The sequence below is a fragment of the Cavia porcellus genome, unplaced genomic scaffold (genome assembly GCF_034190915.1).
Source record: "Cavia porcellus strain 051 isolate PalLab524CR breed Dunkin Hartley unplaced genomic scaffold, mCavPor4.1 scaffold_22, whole genome shotgun sequence".
NCBI classification, from domain to species: domain Eukaryota; kingdom Metazoa; phylum Chordata; class Mammalia; order Rodentia; family Caviidae; genus Cavia; species Cavia porcellus.
Genome location: NW_026947505.1, coordinates 33,271,463 through 33,295,832, shown reverse-complemented (window position 1 = coordinate 33,295,832; position 24,370 = coordinate 33,271,463). Strand labels below are relative to the sequence as shown.

The 24,370-nt window shown below is 40.3% G+C and overlaps 1 protein-coding gene across 1 annotated transcript in view; it reads left to right on the top strand.

Moving 5' to 3' along the window:
• The window catches only part of Ust (uronyl 2-sulfotransferase), a 265,424-nt gene extending 249,769 nt beyond the window's left edge, over nt 1-15,655 (top strand). The window contains exon 8 of the mRNA XM_063233025.1: nt 12,790-15,655. Within this exon, the coding sequence (XP_063089095.1) occupies nt 12,790-13,073 (284 nt within the window). The 3' untranslated portion in view covers nt 13,074-15,655. The remainder of the gene's footprint in view (nt 1-12,789) is intronic.
• The last annotated feature ends 8,715 nt before the right edge of the window (nt 15,656-24,370 follow it).

Sequence of the window (24,370 nt, the reverse complement as noted above, 5' to 3'; positions counted from 1 at the left end):
GTGGGTCCTATGGATAACTGTGGAGTTGACTCATGTAGGCAGTAATGGGGAGACCCTATCAGTGGACTACCCTCACCTCCAGATTGGATGGAGTTAGGACCCATCTATGCAGTGATTCTGAACAAGAGGCAGGCTGGTAGTTGGCTGACTTCTATCCCAAGGGGGACAGTGCCCTGATCTCTATTCCAAACAGACCAAGTACTTTTTACCCTCTTTCTTTTTATTGTGCTCATGCTTCCAAAAATCAGTGCAAAGTCAGAGGTGTTAGAAAGCCTTCATTCTCCTTCATGAAAAGAAGCTAGCAGTTTCAGGCTTTTTTATAAAGTAAATTATGTAACTTTCACTTGTCTACATACTTAGAGAAAAGGTTCTCTTGAAACTCAAAGTCATCTCAAATTATTTTTAGTGAATTTATACTTCCAGATCTGAAAAGAAGACTGAAAAAAGTTTTCCCCTCTGTTTACTCTGCCGGTCCTAAGCAAGAAGGCAGTCATGAAGTGCTTTTTGTTCTTGCCTCCCTTAATTGCCCTACCTCCAAGAAGCTGATCTTAACATGCCATCGATCATCCAAGTAGCACATCAAACGCTGGCCTGTCAACCGTGCACATCACTGTGAGCCGCAGTGACACACATTCATTTCCGTTGCCAGCAGCTGCAGGGGGTCTGGCTGCCCTGCAGTTGTATTTCATGTGTTTGAACTGTGTGGCCTCCCTGCAGAATTCAGGAAATGAGTTTACTCTATCTGTGACAAGCATCGTGTTCACACGGTTTCAGGAACAGCTAGCACGACGCAGGGCTGCGCGGTGGCTACAATCATTCGTTGACCCCAAAAGAACATGCAATGGTGCTTTCTCTCCCACCGTCAGATGCTCCGCACTTGACCATCACATTCCCCATACCTATCAGCAGAGGAAGGGTGCCTATTCCTCGTGTGTGCTGGAAAATTCTTCTGGGATTAGTAAACCACATTTTCATTTAGATAGAGCACTTGTTAAAACATCAGGGCCTATGGGTTTATCACCCTCAGCTCCTCTGAAGCTGAAGAGCCTGTCTTTGGATGACAGTGGTTAAATTTGGACTCTTTTTGGCAGCTACAAAACTTGCATGCATTTCTTGCACATGATCTCTGCTGGACCGGGTTGAAATAAGTCCAGACTGTTGGGGGAGGTACCTCTGGTCAGTGCGTGGTGTGCATTCACTTTGCTTGAGAAGCACAGTGTTAAAGCCCACTCGGTATCAAAATACACTGCAAATCAGCAGTGAGGTTGGGTCACTTTGCATAAGGTTAACCATCTTAGAGGTCATAAAGTGAGGCCTCTGTCCTTTGCCAGAGCAGCTGGGTTTACACAGTATTTCCAGATTGTTTATTCTGGCCTGAGGCCAGGGCAACATCGTTTTTCCATTATGTGTGTTTGACAGATGAAGAGAAGTGGGTGGGGAAGCCCCAAGGGGGAAAGTCTGTGATTTGCTTTTTATTTACACTGAAGGGACTTTTAAGAGTACTGATGATTATGAACTAGTCCAAGCATAATTTCAATATATCAGAGGTGTGATGAAGTCCTGCTTTGCAGAAAAAAAAGGTCAAGATCTTGGGCATTAAAGCAAAATCCATTCATGGGCCCAGCTTGTATTTAGCACAGTATGCTTGTCATCGCACAGTGCTGCACATGGACTAGGTAAAGGATATTTATCACCATGTTGGAGAGTTAAATTCCCGTTGTTTGTGGGTCAGCATGGGGTGGGGAATCCCATGCACTGGCAAACCAGACTCTGCACATTCTGCTGGCAAACACATACCATGAAGGGGTGAGGTGGTTCACAAGTCCTGCACAGTAGTGAAGTGCTTCCAGAGTCCTGCAGGACTTTGCCCCTGTGGTTGTTGCCCTCAGACACCAGCTTCCTAAGGATGCTCCCAGTAATCTGGCCTATGATCCTCTACCAGGAAGTGTTCAATTTATATCCACAGCAAAACCCTTGGCACACGCACAAGTGAATGTGATCTAAATGAATGTTTCACTTCTAAACAGAACTTTTTTCTTCCATAATGGAGAAACAACATTAAAGACTGCCGAAAGTGATGGCAAATTAAGTCACTGAACAGCATTAATGTAACAAAATTAGACCACCCTGATGTCTTTTTTACCCAACAGTGCTTGGGTTTCTTTTGTTATTGACTACAGTAAGTAACACACATGGCACTTAAACATATGTCCTTCTACCAAAATATTTATGCTTGTGGGGAACATTTCTTATCATGGTATTTCTTCATCTTTGCTAAATATGTGTAAGCAATCTGTCACCATAAAATACTGCTCTTCAAAGGACTGGATAAGAAAAGCAAATACCACTACCTGTCCAAAGCAACTTAGGAGACAACCGTGCCCCATCTACCTCTTTTAAGAAATTTGATTTCTAGAAATAGAAGATTTGTTCAGGGAGGACCCTCAACTAAGGAAGGAAGTTAGCAAAAGTGACATATGTAGAGTCAACATCCAAAGTTGTCCTTTGAGTTAATCCAGTCTTACCAATGGATTTAAAACTCAGGTTTCAAATCAACAAACATTTATGGAGGGTTGTTATGTGCCAAGTGTAAAAGCTGGATGCCAGCAAACTAAAAATGAAAAAGACACAGTCCCTTTCATTCTGAAAACATTTTTGCTGGCTGGCAAGTTTTTCACCAGATCCTCCTCAACTTCCCAAAGCATTCCCTCAAGTTAGAACACTCAAGCCCTTCTTTGTGACCAATCCTCTTAATGCCAGAAAACACACTCTGCAAGGAAAAGTGGGTGGTTATAGATTTCCACTCAATTTGGAAATTAACAGCCTGTGATGTAGCTAAAAGGGGCTAGGCTGGGAATCAGAAAGCCTGCTTGCTAGTCTCAAGACTGCCACTTACTGGCCTTAAGCTTTGAGCCAGCCCTGTGTGTGACCTCTCAGGCCATGGGTATCTATTTGTGAAATGGGTTGCTGTGCAGGGCATGGCAAACACATCAATCCAGGAGCCCATGCAAACCAGGAAGATGCTACTCTGTTGGCAGAGGCGAGAGTAGGTGAGGTATTTATACCACTATCTGTACATCTTTAACAATGCAGAAAACGGCCCCCAGTGGCCTCATTTTGCTGTTTATTCCTCCAGCAATACCAGGTAACTAAACACAGATTTTTATGTCCTCTGAGGTTAACATTTTAAAATGAATCCTGATTCAGGACCATAAATGTCTGCAGGACCTTTGCCACTTCCCTCCTTAAGAAGGGTACAGAGGGTGACTCTGTCCCCACACAGTCCTGACTGTGGCTCACTGAACACATCTATAAAGAAAAACACTGTATCTATTTTGCTACTTGAATAAAAAGGTCAGTGCTTGAGTTTGTTAGTTTTTCCTCCTGCTGGACATTTCACAGCTCAAAACCAGTGCCTATTTTCCAGAAATTTCCTGTAACTACCATGGATATAACTAAAGGATTATTTGGTCAATCCCTAAAGGTTAGTGAGAAAAATGAAAAAAAGGAAATCAAAAGCATCTCTGAAACCACAGCTTTTCTTTTCCAAAATATGTTTGTTATTAATTAAAGGATGGGGACATAGATATATGACATGGCCAGCACCATAGTTCCTAAAACCAGCTGAACCACACAGCTCAATATTGGAATTTATAGACTCCAGTGGGATCTGAAGAATCCCCAATGAAAGGAAGCCTACATCTTACTTGGGACCCACACTAGGAGGTTTGGGGAACTGGCTTCACAGACAGATCCAAGTCTCCTTCTCTGCCTCCATGGTCTTTGCATTAACTCAAGAGACATGTCCAGGGTAGTTCCAGGCTTCCCCTGGGTGCCCAGTGTTAGACACATAAACAAATGGTGTGTCACTCTACCCTGCACAGTCTCCCCATTGAGAGAGCTGCTAAACAAAACCAGGGAAATTTTTCCAAGGGTCAGTAGTGCTTAGAGCATCCTACAGGTTGTCCATTCTTTGGTTGAGAAACACACATGTACACACACACACACACACACACACTATACAGTGCTATCAGATGTGCATGCATAGCAAATCTTTATGATCAAATAGCAGTTAAGAAAGACCAAGTTCCATGTAGTATTTAAGACAAGGTCATCCGACTCACTCCCTAACCCAGGAGAGAAACATCCATGCCAGAAAACAAGCCACAGAGCCGTGCTGTCTCCATAACCAAAGTGATGAGACCTGTGAAGGACATCTCCCTCTCAGTCCGGGAACTCCGCTCCACCTTAGCAAGGTGTTTATTAGTCAAACTTGCCCTAACCCAGATTGCGATTTTACCACTCCTCACCTCTGTGAATTTGAGCAGGCTCCCAAAGTCCATTGTCACAGTTATAAGTGGTGATAACAGACCTTGGTAGCACTGGGAGTTTTGCAAGGAGTAACTGTGTGTGCATACCTCATGGCACATGGCAGAGAAAACAGTCTCTCAAAATTCTTGACTATGGTAGTGGTAGTGATGTCACATTAACTGCTTATAATGTTTATGCCTGCTGCAGAATAATTATTCAGTAAATATTTGTAGAAAGAGGGGAGAAAGGTGACATTGGACACCCAAGGAAGCCTAATTGAAGCTTTAATTTTGGCATGAAGCACTTTCTTCTGAGGTTTATGAAACCCAGAATTTCAGAACCTTTAAAATATAAGCATAAAGCTCAAATTTCTACAAGAGCTAGGCAGTTAACATAAAAGAACAAGCTGGAATTTAGGGTCTAACACAAACTAGAGAGCACTGGCCTCTCTCAAAAAGGCAGTCACTCTTAACTCTGTACCTCTCCTCCGAGAGAAGGCAGAAATCCAGATCTTCATGTGAAACAGACTCTTATAACAAAGTCAATTACTGAAAAAAATACTCCATATACCAAACAACACACTGCCTGCCAATTGACTGACCCTACCTTTCCACCACCTCTGCCTTCATGGAAAGAGCTCTGGATGTTTCTCTTCCATTGTAAATGTGCAGTTGGCACAAGACATAAGTGTCCTGGTCTCTCGGTTCCAGCTAGGTTCAGAGGATGCACATGACTTGAGATCTTCACTTCCTGATGGTCACCTCCTGCATTCTGTGGTCACCTAAAGAATGCTCTTCTGCTTTCCAAAGGATGGTGATAGTAAATGTAGATTTTTTAAAAGTTATCAATTTTTTGTGACTAAAATAACAATAGTCTACAAAATTCCCAACAACTTCCTATAGAACTGCTATTATTACAATCTGGAGAGAGACTGATTCCATAGTTCACATAGCTTTGTTTTGTTTGGAGGGAAAGTCTGGCATTTTACAAAAATGTGGAGCACTTAACAGTGGAATGACTTTTCCATAGTGCTGATTGCCGACAGCAAGACACATAACCATATGTCTTCAAAATGTGATTTTAAAAACTCTACTTACTAGGAGAGGCAAATTCCCCTCTGATCTTTCTGTGTTATGGTGATACTTTTCTATAGGTTCGCAAAAGCTTCGTTAGTTGTTCTTAAAGTTAGAGAAAACCTTCATGAAGAAGGACCCAGGTTCAAATTCCCCCTCTGTTGCCTACTCACTAATCTGTGATGTTAAGTAAGTCACTTAGTCTCGTAGAGCTTCAATTTTTCCATCTGCAAAATAAGGGTCATGATACTTACTTCACAGTGCTGTTGGGAGTATTAAATAAAATAACATACATATGAGCATAACCCAAATCCATATAGGTATTTACTGTCACTGTTGATTGAATCTAAATCTCTTCTTCAACAAAATCCCTCTCCTATTTTTCTGCCCGTGATAAAAGTTCCTGGCAGTATCATTAATCTTCTTACTAAATTTGGCAGTTCTGTGAAAAATAAAAGTCCAAAAGCTGTAGTAGTTACATGTAAACTTTGGGTTTTTATCCACAGTGATAGGAGACCAAAAGAGCAGAAGGTTGGGTGAGTTGCCCAGGGAGTAACATGGGAAGAGGAGAGGTCGGCAGGAGGCTGGAAAGGATGAGATTTAAAGGATGGGCTGGGGAAGAGAAGATGGAGGAGGTGTGGAAGAGAAGATGGAGAGACACGGACAGCCAAAGAAAAGCCAGTACTGCCAAAGGAGGGAAGGTTTCTAGATGAGCACATGGCCAACAGTGTTGTGAGGCCATGGGGAGAGGGCTGGGGAAAGGCCTCAGAAGTGCCACTGAGCTGCCACAGACGCCAAAGAGAATGGAATGAAGTATGGGGGAACAGAAGCACAAAGCATGATGGTTCAGGCACATTGTAAGTTGCAGATTTGATGGTAACAAATTTAGATAACTCTCCAAGAATTGTGGCTGGGGTGAAAGGAAGAGAAAAGAAGGAGAATGGAGACAGAATTTTGTTTTTTAAAAAACACATGTGTTGTAGTCAGAGATTTTCAAGGAGAACAAGACAATACAGGACACATAATTTATAGTATTATTTATAATGTTCACCCAAGGAGTCAAATACAAAGGAAGTGCAGGAAATCTATCCACATACTAAAGACCTAAAGAATCCAGCTGAGAGGGGCTGGGGATTTAGCTCAGGGGCATAAGCGCCTGCCTTGCAAGCACAGAGTCATGATTTCAATCCCTGGTACTGATTTAAAAAAAAAAAAAGAATCCAGCTGAGGGCCTGGATTCTAGGACAGTGTCTTGCATAAGTCCAGCTGAAGACCTAGAGTCCATGACAGTGCCTCCCACAAGTTCAGTTAGAGCCTATGAAAATGATTCATGTAAGTCTATTTCATAGATCTATGCCAGGAAGGCCCAGAAGTCAGTAGTGGAAGCCAGAAGGTCTGTGCCAGTGGGGTGAAGGATCTGTGCCAGTGGGTTGAGAGTTCTGCAGTGGAGTCAAGAAGCGACGCTCAAAATAAGGACCAGGGCTCCCCTGAAAAGTACCACAGCCATCCTCAGCGACAACAAGATCCCCAGCTCCTCTGACGATGAGAACAACCGAGTTCATAACAGGAAGCCAGCGTGACAAACTTCTCCTGAAGATTAAACAACATACATCTTCTACTCCACAGCCAGGAAGTGACACTCAAAATAAGGACCAGAGTTCTCCCAAAGTGAACTACAGCCGCTCTTAGCAACAAAGTCCTGAGTTCGTCCAGTGATAACATCCAAGTTCTTGTCAGAAGCCAGCATGACCAGTTCCTCCAAGACAGCCTACAGCTCCAAACAACAACACTTAGAGGAACCCACAATGCTACTCTTTTCCTCTTCAGGTCTCCTTTTTATGCTGGCAACAGTCCTCAGGTGGACCCTCTACACTCAGCATCACACTGATTCAGTTTGGCTGGTGTTAAATTGACCATCAGTTTTTGATCCACAACAACATGTGAATTTTGATGGGAAGGAGAGGGAGGCTGACTGTAGAGAACAGAGAAAGAGGGTTAGGTAAGTGAAGAATTGAATATTAATTCAAAACTGGAGCTTAGTGAGGAGGAAGAAGGAGGAGGAGGAGGAAGAAGAAGAAGAAGAAGAATCAGTCATCATTGTCTTTCATGTTTACACAGGGCTTTTAAGAAAGAGAGTAAGAAAAATAACACTGACAAACCTGAAATATACTTGGCAGTCTTTTGCTATCCAGAAAAGGATCTCTCAAAACTCTTGTAGCCAGAAATAAAGAATTCCCTTTTACCTATTCCCTTAAAAATCTGTTTTTGCTGTTGCATTTTCTGGCAAATACAAATCTCTGCTTCTTAGTGTTCTGACCAACACTATCCAATAGACGATTCACTTTCACCAGGACGATCAATTAAACTTTGGCTGAATGGCCACCTGGGATCTTATTAAGGATTTCTCATTATCTTGTAAGATGAAAAATAAAAATAAGACAGTATGAAGGCATCTCTATGGAATCCCTGGAGCTCATGCTGTCCCGGAAGTCTTGATGGTAGTCACTGCCTCTTGAGATACTGATCTCTAAGGCTAGCTTTTCTCCAAATAGGTAGATATCGAGTTTATTTCTGGCTGGATTGGAATAAATTTTCCTACTAGAAACACATCATTCTAAATTCTAAACAAAGCACTCAGAAAAAGTGTCCAGTTCTGAAGCGAAACTGCTAAACTCTCAGTGGTGGTGATGTTGGAGGTTTCCAGCACTGACTACAAGTGTTGACTTCTCTGCTTGGGCCCAGTGATGATCTAACACTTTTTTAAAATATCAACACTCCTCTTCCTCTAAATTAGTAACATACTAGCTCTTCCCTCTAAAATGCTTGCCTGTGTCCTGTGAGATCTGCTGTAAGTCCAGGCTCTCCAGTCAATATGAAGAGTAGTAGGCCCTAGCCTGCCATTGGCCATTAAGCCGTGTGGCCTTGGAAAGAAATGCTTAAGGAACAGTGATTAAGTTGTGGACCTGTTCGCTACTAGGGCAACAAATCAAAAGCACAACAGTTGACTGTCATGCAGAAATTCCCACCCCTGCCACTTTCTATCAGCATGATCTTGAGCAGGTTATATCTTTGTGTAGTCTAATCTTCTCATCTGTAAGATGGTTCTTCCATCAAAGTGTGATTAAAAGGATTAACATACAATTATCTGTATAAGCACTTGGCTCAGTGTTTGCTAAGTCTTTACTAAATGTAGCTATTACTGCAGCTGTATGTACTGTACCATAAAGAATCAGGTTCAGCTGGATTACCATCCCTTGACAGGTCAGTTAACGAGGCATACAAACATGTTCTGTCTCTTTTCACTTATGCTTGAAGGACATATTATTCACATATAATTAATACATGTTTATATATATATATATTACTGTTGATGAACATGTACTAATTATGCACATAGGTCCCTTGTAATAGAGTTCATATTCTGCCCATCCAAATGCCTCATCCCAGTCATGGAGGAAAATATGTAGGGAAGAGTCTTATTATCACAAACTAAGGACAGCTATACAGCAATTAGTCCAGTTGCTTAACTATAATCAAAGAGGGAAATTAATAACTCCATCGCATTAAAACTTTTTAGAAATCTTCCCAAAGTTTTTTTCTGGCTTGAAAATAAAAACCTTTTAGTGTAAATCAACTCACTTTGTTATGTGAATCATGATTTGTAACCAATTTATCTTGAAGACTAACCTAGAAAGTCAGTTTGCTTTAAGTTTAAAAATTCAGTGGTTATTTCTTGGATGGTTTTGTGGTCACAGTACTTATTTGATTATACTTTCTATACATCACTTTTAGGAAATTATAATTTCAACCCTCAGACAAAGAGTTTGGAGACTGCAGTAGAGGAAATCTAGGCTCCTATATTCACCTCCGTGCACTGACCTCCCTCTCCATAACTCACGAGGGTGGCCTCTTTCCAGGCACTATTAGACCACTTCTCTTTCATAAGATGTAAGCCAAGCCCTTCACTCTTTGATGTTGCAGTATTTATGACTATGTACCTGCCTGACACACAAAATAATGCCAGAATTTATCCAGTACACTGGGGTTAATGCTCATTGGAATGTATGGGATTTCTTGAAATCAAAGAGTCTTAATAGCTCCATAAATACCAAAGATATCCATATGTAGGCTTCCTGAAGTCCCGGTATTCCTGAACTTTAGTCAAGTTCCATGGAGAGTTAACTGACTCTGTCTCGAAGTGCATTCCCAGATTAAGTGAGACCATTAAGTACTTTAATATCTAGGAAGTGCCTTTTTCCTATCATCTTGAATTTACTGTAAGGAGGTTCTTAAAATGTTGCTAATTCCATTACAGCATTTTCTTATGAAAATTGATAGCAGATATTTCTCAATGGTTTCATAAGTAGGAATAGTCATGAATAGATTATTTTAAAATAAGAACACAGTAATGCGTTCAATTCTTTGTGGCATTAGAAAGTTTAGAGCCAAAGCATGGACCTGCCTCGTATACAAATAACTACAGTGTCTCAGCATATGTTTTATGTGACTTGCCCTTGATGTCTGAGAGGCCAATAAATAATTCCCATTTACTCCCACCCAGGTGCTAATTAATTGAGACCAGTGGCAATCCAAAAGTCCATTTTATTATCAAATGCAGCTAGTGGGAGAAGACAGCTTGCTATGGCACCTGGTAACGTGCAGTCCTGCAGAGGGATGGCAAGTCTCTGCAGACAAGTGCCCTTGCCCCAAGGAGGGGAGCTTCTCGACCTTTTTTCTCAGGTGCACACTGCCCTTGGTCCACCTCCCTGAAGGAGGAGCTGGAGCAGAAGGCCAAGAGTGCAACTCACAGAGGAACCTTACTGGGGAAGAGTGCGAAGTCACCCAGTTAGCTTGTGTCCTTTATTTTCTTTCCTACCATAATCCTCCTTTGCTCAGCTGTTTAGTTAATTGCAGCAGCATACAATTTTTTGTAAAATTTCTTTGACTTTTAGGGCAAATGGTTTGACACAAATAATTTAATTCATATATTTATTTTTTAAAATCACTGGAATTCTTTATTTTGATTACTTATCATTATTATTGTTATTATTTCTTTATTCTTGAGACAGGATCTTGCCTTATTGTCCAGGTTAGCCTCAAACTCCTGGACTCAAGCATTCCTCCTGCTTCAGTATCCTAAGCATGTGGGGCTACAGTGATGTGTCAGCGCACCTGGCCTTCACCAAATTTACAGTGCTCCTGAGAAAAGGGTGTTGGGGACTGCTGAAGTCTGTAATGAGTGAACTGTTTTTCTCCTACCTCTCGGTGATTCACTTAAAACTCTGTTCCTTCTCTGTCCTTCATAAGATCATGTTACTCAGTTTTTAAACACAAAGAGATACACGGACTTAAACCCCGGTGAACGTGATCTACACCAAATTATTTAGAGTTCATTTCTGCAAAGAAGCAGATATGATAAAACGTTCAACCATGAACCCACTTTAAAAGAATCAATGCCAAGTTTTTGAGAAATGTGTATTATGCTTTTAAGACAACTAACTTGAAAGCCAATATCCTTATTTCACTGAAGATATTACTATTGAGAGAATTTTCTTAATTCTTTCTGTAGAATGACTATTAGAGGCTTCAGAAAGTATCTCAGATATTCTCAAAAATGAGAAGTGCTCTATCTTATTTTTCTCTTGTTGCTGTGACGAAATACTCGACACCCAAATTTAGGGAAGGAAAGATTTATTTAGCTCACAGTTTGTGGAAGTTTCAGCCCATAATCAGCTGGCTCCAAGGCAGGGTGGCATGGCGCGGGGGCAACACTTAAAGGTAGCAGAAGACAGCAAAAGAAACAGGAGCAAAAGAAAGAGTAAGCCTCTTTTCCTCCCTTTGGACTGTAAGCAGGCTGCCCCACCACCACCACCAGATGGGTACAGCACTCACACTATCTCTGTAGCCTGCTCTTATATAAGATGAGGATTTTTAACGAAGTAAGGACTTTGACTCCCTGCTGAATCACTTAGTTAATTTCTAAACTTCTCAAGCTGACATTAATGAACAACATCCTAAAGCAAGGTTGTGTCCTCCACACCCCAGGATGTAGAAGTGCTGAGTTACTTAGTTAAGCTTCTGGACCTCTCAAGTTGACACAGCGTATCAGCCATTACATGCTTTTCCTGGTGGACCTAATTTTGGAAACTATTCAGAGTTGTATATAATAAATTCTGTACCTACTCAAGTCTAATGACAAAAGTTTAGTTAAAAACAAGAATGGCAGGAGAAAATATTGGAGCTAATCTTCATGATCTTGAATTTGGCACTGGTTTCATAAATGTGACACTAAAAGCACAGGCAGTAGATAAAAGTGGGGGGAAACCCCTCCAGGATGGGAGAAAGTATTATAAATCATCTACTTGACATTTATGCGGAATAGATAAGAAATTCCTACAATTCAGTAACAACAAACAACAATCCAACTTTAAAAATGTGCCAAGGGCTTAACAGACATTCCCCTCCCCTGTGGTCATCAAGCACGTGAAATGATCATTCATTTTTAGTGTAAAACATTAGATCAGAATAGTAACTCATTAGATAAATACAAATAAAAACCAGAAAAGCCCACATCACACTGTGATGGCCATAACTGACGGGGGGAAAGGAAATAAAATAGCACTTGTGGAAGAGGAAGTGAAGAAATTAGAAGCTTCAAACATTCCTGGAAGAAGTGTAAAATGGTGCAGCTATTGTGGTAAACAGTACAATGGTTCCTCAAAAATTAGACACAGCAATTCCATTGGGTATTTGGACTGATGAAAGGATTTGGCAGATATCTGAGATAACTGCACAACATTGTGACTGTTATTAATGTCACTGGATTATACACTGTAAAACAGTTAAATTTGTATTTACATTAATGTTGTTACTAAATGTCAAATATACAATATATTTTATTAATCACTCATAATAAATCTTAGCTATTTATAATTACAATTATAAAAGTTCAAAATCTATAGGATAAATTTATACTTGTAAAAACTTTACAGTCCTTTCTTTTGACAAATGCATTGTTGAAACACTGAAATGCAAATGGATCCTGCACCAATACTGTAATTTTTAAAATCCCATTAGAAGATGCTGAGGCAGCTTTTGTGTGCCTTTTTAAAAGGCAAAGCCCTGTATTCGCATAGTATCAGGAGATGAAAAAAGGAGAAATGGGGGGGGGGTTGTGATTCAAAAGAATGCATAACCAATTGGCCCAATCTCACGGCTTACATCCTATGAAAAGGAAATTAGTGCACTGAAGTCCATACTAACACCTTAGAAGGGGGAAATCACGTATCTTCGGGCCATTTCCCCCCCATCTGCAGCCTGGTCCTGGAGTTCCTTGGTCTCCCCTTCTCCCTGCTAAACCCTTGCATCGCAGGTGGTCGCTCACGTTTGCCTGGTTCTTTTCCAGAGCACAGGAAACTTGGAAACATGACTGTGACGGTGAAGAAGACCGTGCCCTCCCCCGAGGCCGTGCAGATTCTCTACCAGCGAATGAAATACGAGTACGAGTTCTACCACTACGTCAGGGAGCAGTTCCACCTGCTGAAGCGCAAGTTCGGCCTCAAGTCCCGCGCCAGCCGGCCCCCTCTGCGCCCGCAGTTCTTCATCCCCACCCCTCTGGAAACCGAGGAGCCCATGGACGACGAGGAGCAAGACGATGAGAAGTGGCTAGAAGATATTTATAAGAGGTGATGCCAGCTCTGGTTGCCTCCATGGTTGTATCTCCTTTCCAGAAAGATTTTTGTTTGAAGGAAGAAAAATCCTGATGGGACTTTAAATTAATGCTCGGGTGCATTAAAAAGAACAAAACATTCCCACATGGTGGGGTCACTGGGAGATGCCCGGTTTTGCGGGTGGTGTTTGTTTAATTTTATTCTATGCTTTCTCTTGGCTCCTTGGGGCCTTCCCAGATATACAAATGTCTCCATCACAAGGCATCATGTCATAAAATAGCCTTTTCCTCCCCTCCCGCATAGGATGGAAGGAAGAGGAGAAATATATTCCATAGCCCAATAATTTATCATTTGTAAAATGAGTTGTAAAAATATTACCTCGGTGGTAGAAGATATTCAGACTTGTTTATGTCAGTAGAAATATAAAACCACTTCACAGACCAGGGAGTCTGCTCAAGAAGTATCTAAGAAGAAAAGGTAAGGTAAGAGCAGCAAAGAAAGGATGTCCCTGGTTAAATGGCTTCTGCCCAGGAGCAGAACACTGTCACCAAGAGCAGTGCACTTATCTCTGAAAGAACAAGTCATCTTGTGCCATGTCCCCAAGCCATCAGAACCTGGAGAACCTTTCCAAGTTAAAGTGCATGGCAGGTTCTACTGAGACATTCCAATCTCAGGCACCATTCTGACAGTCACCAAAGTAGCACAGCAAGGAAAAGGATTTGTTTGCTGAGTAAGGAAGAGTATACGCAGCACAGAGCCAATCAGGGGGCCATGTGGCAACAGCAAAAGAGCACAGTCATGTGCTTTGCAGCCAATCTGAAACATCTGTGTTCCTGGCAGCAGTTTAAGTGGAAGTTCCAGGAACCAGTGTAGCTCTGGCATTCATTTTTATGGTAGGAACTCTAAACCTGACCACAGACAGTGCATAATCTCTGAAGTCCACCCCTGCCCACCTAAGATCTTATCTGGTATCTGGTACCTGTCTGCTTTTAGTAATAAGGGGTTCTGAGCTCTATGCAGGCAGCAATAGAACTATAGCCTCATTTTTTATGGAATCTGTTTACTCTTAAGAACTTACCAGGGACATCAAAGACAGAAAAATAAGGAGTCTGGGTAGAAGACAGCCCAGCTTTATGAAGCTTTTTAAAGCGGGTGGATCCTACTATGTGATCTCCGTAGATGCTAGGCAGTCCCATTACCTCTGACTATTCCATCTGCCCACCCTCCACCCCATCACCACCCCACCCCCAGTTCAATTATTAGAAATCTTTTCCCTTAAATTCTGAAGTTATTTTTCACCTTTTTAAAAAGTCCCGGAAGTGCATATCCTCCTGAGGGGATGACCCTAGGAGTCAGGATGCAGAGGTAGAAGTCAGACAGGTGCTTGTGAGAAACACTGTGCTCCATGTTTGCCTCTTAGAGCCAGCTCAGCAAGAGTCATTTTAGAAAAGTGAGTCAAAGGGCTTAAGACTTAAGACTTTAGGCCATTTACACATTTTCTGCTTTTCAGAAAACAACAGTCTCTAGAATTTTTTTTCCTTCCTCACTAAAACTAAACAGTGGCCAATATATAAAGCAAGTCACTTGGAACCTGCCCAGTGTGTGGTAAAGCTACTTTCTCATGAGATGTATTAAAAAGGCTCCAGCCCATAGGCATCCAGTGAAGGCAGGGACCACAGAGGCACAAAGTCCAGCACTTGTGAGTTTTCTGCTTCATGCGACTGAGGCAGCAGAGTGAGTAAGGTACACGTTCGCACAGTCAGAAATGTCCTCTGTCCTGTGCAGAGAGGCCAGGGCCCTACTACTAGGCATGATTTTAAAAACAACTTTAAAAACAGCTATACTCAAAACAGTTTAAGAAGTGCTGTGAATACGATATATTGTGAGACTTTTCTATTAAATTACATAAGAAGAATGATGGTAAGTTTACACACTGTGCAGTCTCACAATCTGAAAATAAAGTTCTGATGATTGTTTTCTCTGCTGTTGTTAGAGCAGCAGAATAACTGGTCATTCAACAAGTGCTCCTCTTTCTGCAAGTTCCCACAGGCACATCTGCTTGAGTGTCAAAGGTACTTATTTTTGGCAGTGATCAGTACAACTTCACAACAAACGATGCCAACTGATTATTTGTAGGGACTTCTTATTTTGCTCCAATAAATAGCCCCTACTTCCTAAAAGTCAGGGCACTTCATTGGTTTATTTGGTACACATGACAACATTTATTTGGCCCTGGGTCCAATACAGTTTGTACTTAATAAAATATATTGTACATTTTACATAGTTTAATTTAAAAAGTACATTTTAAGCTAGTTGTTCTTTGACTGCCTTATTTATTATAACCTTTCAGCACATTCCAATGTTTTAGTTACTCAGGAAGGAGTTAATTAAAATGATTTTATTTTGGTGTGATGGATGTTTTCTAAAAGGAAAATTATTATTATGAACCCTCCGCCTACTTTCCTTGAGTGCTATAAAAGTGCTTGTAAATCTTTTTTTTCCCTAAAGAAGAAAAAATGATATTTGACATTGATGGAAATTCAAAAATATATATGGAACTGAAACATAATCTTAGCTAAAATAAAAACAATCTGTGTTTGAGATGAAGTGTTCCTTAATTTATTCACTATCTATATAAATAAATGAATATAAATAAGTTGAAATTTCTTCCATTCTGTTGATAACTGAAAATAAAGGTGCCTGTAAATTATCACAGATCCTTAACCCTCTAAATCAGCAAAACATTTTCGCATAAAATGTCATTTTGAACAGATACGTTTTTGAAAGCCTATCAACTTTCATTTTTGTAACTATAAGCCACCCAAAAACAGTGTCGATAAATCAGCTAGTCCTCTCTTTCATTTACCTGAGTATATAAAATAGTAAACCACAGACATTATTTCTGTTTCCACTTTTTGGCTTGGTATCAGGGTGATGCATCAGAACCCTTGATGTCTGACACGGATCATCAAGACTGCATGTGTACAGTAAAGTATGGAGAAAAAGGACATATCACACCTCTCCGTGTATAAGCTGATGTTTCTCAGATGCTGAAAGCCTCAAATAGCGAATGATTCTAAGTTCTCAGGAGGTCCAGAAATGTCCATCCTGGAGAATTTCTCTGCTGTAATCCACTGGAACTTAGCAGATCAACAGAAAGAGAATCCCCGTGCTTTCTAGATGTCTCACACTACATTCCAACTTCGTTTGACTCACTCATAGAAGAAAGGACTCAATCTTGATATTAGGATAAAGACGACTCCATTTCGGTAATAACATGATTCATTTCAAGAATCCAAAAATCTTAAGTAACAAGTGATAAGTATGAACTTCCTTTACCATTTAATTTGCCCTATAATGTAGTTAAATAAATTTGAATAAAATGCAAAATCAAAAATGAGAGACAAAAGTTAGACTGTACCACATCTGCTGTATTTGGCCTAAAGTTCTTTACTGATGTGTTGGTACCTATAAGTTACTCCAATGAGCTGTTTGCTTTAAATGAATTTTATAGAAAGACAGTATTTCTACCAAGACAAAATGACAATTCATAGCCATTAAATTGAACACCCCTGTAAGTCAAAATTGTGAATTTCCTTCAAGAAAATGTAAAGATGATATTTTAAATGAAGATAACATGTTGCATTTGACAGTAAAGAAACCTATAAGAACCCCAGTCATGCTGCATTAGGGCTCACACTAAAGACACTTTTTAACTTACAAATTTTTTAAAGACTCTGTCTTAGGTAATGGTAAAGACTTCAACATGTGGATTTGGGAGAAACACAGCTTATCCCATAACACCCAGATTGCAGCAGAAAAGTTAGAGCAAAAGAATTAAGATCCACCTAGGAGAGAAGTGTTCCACAAATACAATTGCCACAGAGCTCAGTAGTATGATCTGGACAAGGAAACCATGTCCCAGAGAGGAGATGCAAATATATCACAGGCTAATGTTTTTCCATTAAGAGCTCACTTAATTAACTTTTAAGCATCTACCAAATTAAAACTTTAAAACTTTAAATAGAGCCAAAGTTCATCTCCTGACCTAGAACCTAGAATGAAAATGGTGAAACACAATCAGCCACATTCAGAACCACTTGCCACACTGGGATTTTATGTGTTCACCCACAGGTTTCCTAGAAATCAGGGCTGAGGAACCCGCTCCTTACTGGTTCACATGTTCCAGGAAACAGAAAATGAGTGTTTTATTCTAGAATGTTCTTACCCCTTAAAAGGACACAAAGAGGTTCTTATTTCTTGGTAAACAGGCTTGGGTCCTGTTTGCCCATCTCAAAGGCAAAGTGAAGGCTCATGTCTTACTTCCTGCAAGAAGTTTCACATGGACCCACCTAAAAAACTGGAGTCCAAATGTAGCTCAGAAATCTAGTTGAATTTGTGTGCAGCCATGCCTGTGGAAGGCAGAACTAGAGGCTAACCAGGCCCCAACCCGATGCAGGCCTTGCTCCCTGACTGTTTGGCTGGAGAATTCCTTTCAGCCTAGGGCAGGCTTGGCTCACTGCTCCCAGCGCTGCCGATTCCCAAGGAACACCCAGATCCACAGATGTTCACGGGTCACAGAATTGTGAACTGACCACTTGTGCATTTTGGATTTCAACTTGTAAACATGGGGATTCCCTCTTGAAGGGGGAGGGGTGAGGAGGAAAGAATAATCACCATGCAAAGGAAAAATGTGAGCAATTTCTTTTCCTTTTGGAATCTTGGCGGGTGAGAATCTTCAATCTGGCTTTCACCAGACGCTGTATGCTTTGAGCAGGCACAGAGCTGTCTGCCCTCGGTTGTGCTGCCAGAACATTCAGATTTGACCGGTTACACGCCTTTTATTCCAGTCCCGAGCAGAGACAGTTCAGAGGATGGGAACTGCCAGATCTAGCGTACTGGCTGCACGATGCAGACTGGAGACTGTGAAACCAGGAAGCAAAGTGATTGCGAGAGGCACGGGCTGCACACCAGAAAAGTCCTGGGTTCAAATCCCAGCTGGTCTATTTCACTGAGGCCCAGAGTAAATTTCTTGACAGCCCAGTGCCTGAAGTTAAACTAGTGGAAAGCACTAGAGAGAGAGTAAGTATACTGAAATCCACAAAGTGCTTCTGGGATGAACTTTTCCCACCCTCCACCCCTAAACGCGAAGAAACTAAGAGCCACAGTCCTGTTGTTGGTGAAGGACTCATTCTCATCACAGAACACTATATCCCTCGCAAGAGAAACATAATTGCACACAATTCTAGATCTGTCAAGGCCCCATCCTTCGCATCTGTAAGCATCATTGCCCGATCTGCTGGTGAGTTCATAGAAAGCCACACTCTTGAAATGCAAATAGAACTCCACTACACAAAAATTGGGATAATAAAGTAGGGACTTTCCTTGAAAAACTGTCTTGTCTCCATCTTCTGACCTGCTTCTGCTGCTCTATTTACTATGCTATTATCCAAAACAAACCATTTTGTAGATTCCTTTTTTTCTGGAACATTCTTAAAGAGGAGTTTATATAGCCATGAGTTACAAGATTCGTATTTCGTTTACAGCTTACAGTAAACTAAACTGCCAGGTTTCCTCTAACTTCTTTGTGTATTTATGATTCTGTTAATAATAATAAAAGTACACACATTAATTAGTATGGGTTGTCATAAAGAAAAAAATTAGGGGAGAGGAAGCAGGAATCAAACTCAGGGCCTTGTGCTTGCCGAGCAGGTGCTTATGCCAGTGAGCTTATGCCCCCAACCCAGGAAAACGTTTTATAAAAATTCAAAATCTAGTATGACTAGGTGTTCCACTTTTTGAAGTCTTGTTTCTCATTCCCAGAAGTAGCATCATGACTATGAGGTAGAAGAAATGTGGTAACGATTTTGTGGGTTGGTGATGCTTTCAGTGTGGCTGTTCCTTTTGACCCAGAGATGAAACTGCCATGGATTGAGACTTTTATATATAGTATTACTAACTTTTCAAACACAAAAGAGAGTTAGGATACAGACCACAGCTTTCTAAGAGTCACCCTGTTTGTATCAAATCTATCTTTTTTTTTTTTTTTTTTTTTTTTTTTTTTTTTGTCTTTTTCCTTTTTATCAGTACCGGGGATTGAACTCACGACTGCCTGCTTGCAAGGCAGGCTCTTATGCCGCTGAGCTAAATCCCCAGCCCCTATCTTCTTTTCTTCAGTATACTTTCATATTTGTTGCCTACCTTTGATTGGAAGATAATGGAATTCTGATCCAGTGCACAATCCCAAAAGAATAAGAATTTTAAATACTTTGGAAAATGCTGCAGTTCTGAGTGTGGTGTCACATGATTGGTGGTATTAAGAGCATCCTGAGGGCTCTGAGACATACTACGGTTATTTTAAAAAATCAATTCATCTTTGCCAAATCCCAAATATTTCAAAGTTAACCTGGAACCCTTATTTGAATAAGGCCATTGCTACCTTGTGGAACCAATGTTCTAGAGACGAGACTTGTAAGAAACACTGCTTCATTACACATCATCACACTGCACTTCTCCCCATTGGAAGAGTTGCTTTCCTTTCCTTCTGCTGTGGTTTAATTTGGGGCTTTCCTAGTGGCCCGTGTATCCTGCTTGAGGAAAATATATTTGCAGATGACTAATACTTTGATAAATACAAGATGGGAATCTTTTTAATAAAATAATTACCTAGAAATCATCTTCAGGCTCACTTATTCTCCCTAGTTACATTCTTTTTTTTTTTTTTTTTTTTTTTTTTTTTTTTTTTTTTTTTGTCTTTTTCCTTTTTATCAGTACTGGGGATCGAACTCATGACCGCCTGCTTGCAAGGCGGGTGCTTATGCTGCTGAGCTAAATCCCCAGCCCCCTAGTTACATTCTTTTACTTCAGGAAAAAGTAAAAAAAAAAAACAAAAAAAACTTTTTAAAACCAAATATTTAAGTACTTTCCTATATTATTTATATACTTACCCCATAATTTATATACTTCACGGCCCCCATAATGATCACTGCTCAAACCCATTGGAATAAAAGATATCTGTCTCTCTTTTTTCCCGGGCCTATAGTTATTTGTTCAAGAGGAAGAAAGATGTGGCAAACAGATCTCTGCAGCTCACACAAGACTGGTGATTGGGAATAAGAATTTGCAGCATCCACGCATGGGGCACCTATGTTGTTCAGTACACTAGAGGGAGCCGTGTCCACAACAATTTATTCCAAAGCCCAAGTTCTTTCCAAACTGAATTTTTCACCCATACCTGCTGATTTTCCTCCCCTGCTTGAGAGCAAGATGAGTCAGGAAGAACTCACGGTTAGCGGATTTGAATCACAGTGTACACGCTGTCATTCAATTGTTTATTATCTCTCTTGGGTCATATGACTTAATATCATTTAATTATTTTAAAATACTATTTTATTTTTACAAGCAGTCTATCGGATCATCTTTTCTGAGTGCCTTGTATAATTACCAGTTTGAAATTCTCAGTCACTAAATAAGAAGTGACCCACATGCTGACTGTTACAGACAGCCCTCAGGCAACATCATAATTGCAGCTATTAAGGTAAGTGGAAAGTACCTAAAAAGTAAGATTGTGGGAAGATGTCAAGAAAGGCAGTATAAACTGGGGGGTGGGGGTGATTAAGATAACTCTCAGTTTCAATTTTTTTAAATACACAACGGTTTATTGGCACAAATCATGACTAAATATGAAAAATATGAGCGATCAATCAAGACCTTAATAAGGAGGTTTATGTGGGATTTGAGCTACACCTCAAAGTACAGTGGAATTTGCAGATATTAACACAGCATATCTACAAGAAAGATGTTATCTTGTTTACATTCTAGGGGGAAAGTCTCCAAGAAGTTTAATAGTGAGCCAACAGTATCACAGGAAATATTTTGTCCAAGATGTATAACTGAACCCAATGCTCCAGTGGCTTTTTTGTTGTTGGTGGGGGGGGGGGGGTGCTGGTGGTGGTGGGGGGGGGTGTGTGTGTGTGAGTGTGTGTGTGTGTTTGGTGTTAGTTTTATTTATTTGTTTTTATTAGGTGTCTTTGAGACTGAGTCTCACTATGCAGTTCAGGCTGGCCTTGAGCTCAATTTGTAGCCCAGACTGGTCTGGAACTCACAACAATCATCAACCTTCCAAATGCTGGGATTACAGGCTTGTGCCACCACTCCCAAGCCTTTTGTTTGTTTTCATTGCTTGTAAGAAACAGGATTGAATCAATTGCTAAGGATTTTGAAAGAAATATTTAAGGGCAATGGGGAGCCCTTGGACATAAATGGACCCAAGGAAGTTTTTTCTTTTTCTAAGATTAGTTAACAAGTGAGTTAATGAGTCTCCTTTTGTCTCGTCCATAAAAACATATACTTTTCTTTGCAGGCTCCATATCCTGTGAGGCTGATTCCTGCGTACTGTGTCCCAGTTCAGTTAGGTTGGCCCAGTGGCTGGTACTCAGGACATTGGACCATCTATGTACAGCCCTGCTCCTGTGATACAGTGGGTGAATAGAATACAAGGCAAACTTAGGCTTGTCCTCACATGTACCCTGGGGGACAGTCTGTGGAATTTAAATAGAAGCCAGAAATTGAAGATTCTCCTTGACTAATTTCAATCAGGGAAAAATATGCCCTGCACAAAGGTGCTCAGTAATTATTTACTGGGTTGAATGAATCAAAAAGAGTTAGTGGGCTAAGCAGTATTTACTGAGTATTTCCAGCTTGGGTAGCAACACAAGTGAAATAAATGAGCTGGTGACCTGAGGAATGTCGCCTACCTGGAAGGAGAAGTTCAGTTTGGCATTTGTGGATGAGCTGACCTCGTATCTGCATCTGCGTGGTGATTGCTCACACTTCCCCCTTGTCATTGTCTTCAAAGGTCACATTCCCAGTGGGGATTACAGCAGGTCCTCCTGTGGGCCTGAGCAGCTGGCACTAGATTGCAAATTCCCTCCAGTCAGCCCCATGAGTACTATACAAATTAATCATTTTCTAGATGCATCATAATGTGAAAAAAGTTTGGAAAGCCTGGTTTTAATTTTCCCAACCCAAAATAGGATTTTTTGTTTGTTTTCATTTTTTTCTTCAAGCAAAACTTTTCTTTCCTAGTTCTGTAAATTATTTTTCTTTTTTTTCTTCTTTCTTTCCTTTTTTTTTTAAACAATACTCATTATTTCAGTTCCAGGTAAACATGATTATGGATTCACCATCAGTAAGGTGAACTGTTCAATTACGTTCAATTATTAAAAATGATAGGTTAGAAACTTGTTCATCTCAGACTGCTTCAGACCAGACTGGAGCAGACATAATGAAACTTGACTTAAAAAGCAAAATTTTGACCTAAGACCTGGCATCAACTTCTCACAGAATTAAGTCGTGCCCTGCCCCCACTGCAAACAAAACTGTGTCTGAGATGTTCTAGAATCCTCATGCTAAAAGTCATTACCTCATATACTAATCTCCACTTTTATCCATTTAGTGAAAGGATTAGAAGACAAAAACTAAATCCTAGGCTTGATAGTCCGAGTCCTGATACTGATCAACATCAATATCTAGCTTTGATGGTCACCCAAAAAAAGAGATTTTTTTCTATGTAATATTTGACAATGAAAGTATGCTAAAATTGAAATAGTATTAATATTTTAGAATTCATAAATACAAAGGTTCGTTTGATTGACTAGTTTAGAGATCAAAGGTAAAAATTTATTTCAGTTGAATGTAACTATGCAGCACATTTGTACAGCTCCACATCATGTTTTAAAGTGCTGTCATGTGTATTTTATCAACTCTAGGTGTAAATGGTTACAGGAGTTAAGAAACTAAGGCTCCAAGAGGTAAATAGATTTATACAAGGTGACACGGTTGGTAGTAGATTCTAGAACTTTCTGCCTTCTTGTCTAGCACTCTTTTGTCCAAATTATGCTCTCACAGCCCGTGTATTTAAAAAAAATCATCGCCATTTTTCTTCATTCATTGGGTACATTTAGCACAAAATAGCTTCAGGGATCTCCCGTGAGCTGATGGGAGCCAGTGAGCACAGCATTTCAACCCTTGGCCTAAGAGTTTGAGTAAACATAGTCGAGACAGCAGCTCCTTATGTGGGCTTTTTCTTTTAAACTCTAGTTCCAGACATCAGTCTAACTTGGAATACTTTCCTGGAATGTCTGCATTTTACCTGATTTGGTCCTTATGATGTTCTACCTACAGTATCACTTTAGCTCAAATTATAGTTTCAAGGAAGTAAAGAGAAAAGAAACGTGAAAATGCCCCTTTTTCTCACTCCAAAAATTTGTGTGCAAGAGGTGGGGAAGGGGAGAGGAGGTCAGAGAGCAGCTCTATCTCACTCGCCTCCCTTCCCTGAAACCTTCATTTCAGCCCTGGATTTCCAGGCACTTAATCCCTATGATGGTCAGGTGAGATAAGAGAAACAGTGTGTTTTAGTTGTAGCTTGCACTGAGGCTGTTATTGGCAAATCCAAGCCTCAGGGTATTTTTCCTGACTGGTCAGGACACTAACCAGAAACCCAGAAAAATTGTAAGTACAAAAGTAAGTCACTGCTGGTTTCTTCCTCTACACAAAGCTTCAGATCCAGTAAACACTCTTACATCTCAGGAAGTTCATATACTCATTCACCTTTCCACATACCCTCTTTTTTGTGTATATTTTTATTGCTTTACAAAATAGAACAAATAAACATATTTACTAATAAATAAAACTCAAAATTAAAGTTACTTTTCTTTATAACATCAAAAATATCTCTGTGCTCCAGTGAATTGACAGAATTTAATATAACACACAAGAGAACATAAATAAGGTGAATTTGACAGTGGAAAGGATTTTAAACAAGTCAAAAGGGAGAAATTACAAAGGCAAAACAGAAACACTGAGGTTAAAAAACCATAAAAGGTGGGGAATTAGTTCAGCGACACAAGTACCTGCTTGGAATGTGCCAGATGGTGAGTTCAATTGCCAGTACAAAAAAACAAAAACATAAAAACCAGGTGTAGTGGCACATCTCAGTAATGCCATCACCAAAGAGAGTGCAGCAAGAGGATTGTATGAGTTTGAGGCCAGCCTGGACTACATAGTGAGACCCTGTCTCAAAACAAAAACAAAATGAAAAAACACACACACACAAAAATGAGCAACAAATTGATTAGAGATATGTTTACATTAGATATAGCAGATAAGAGATCAAAGTTATCAACCTGTAAATAATTTACATAAATCAATATAAAGTAAAATATGTGCAGAGAACATAGTTCCCAGAATTTAGTCATGCAAAAAGCTAAGAAACAAGAAAAGTCCTCCTCTCATTAACAGCCAATGAAGTTCAGA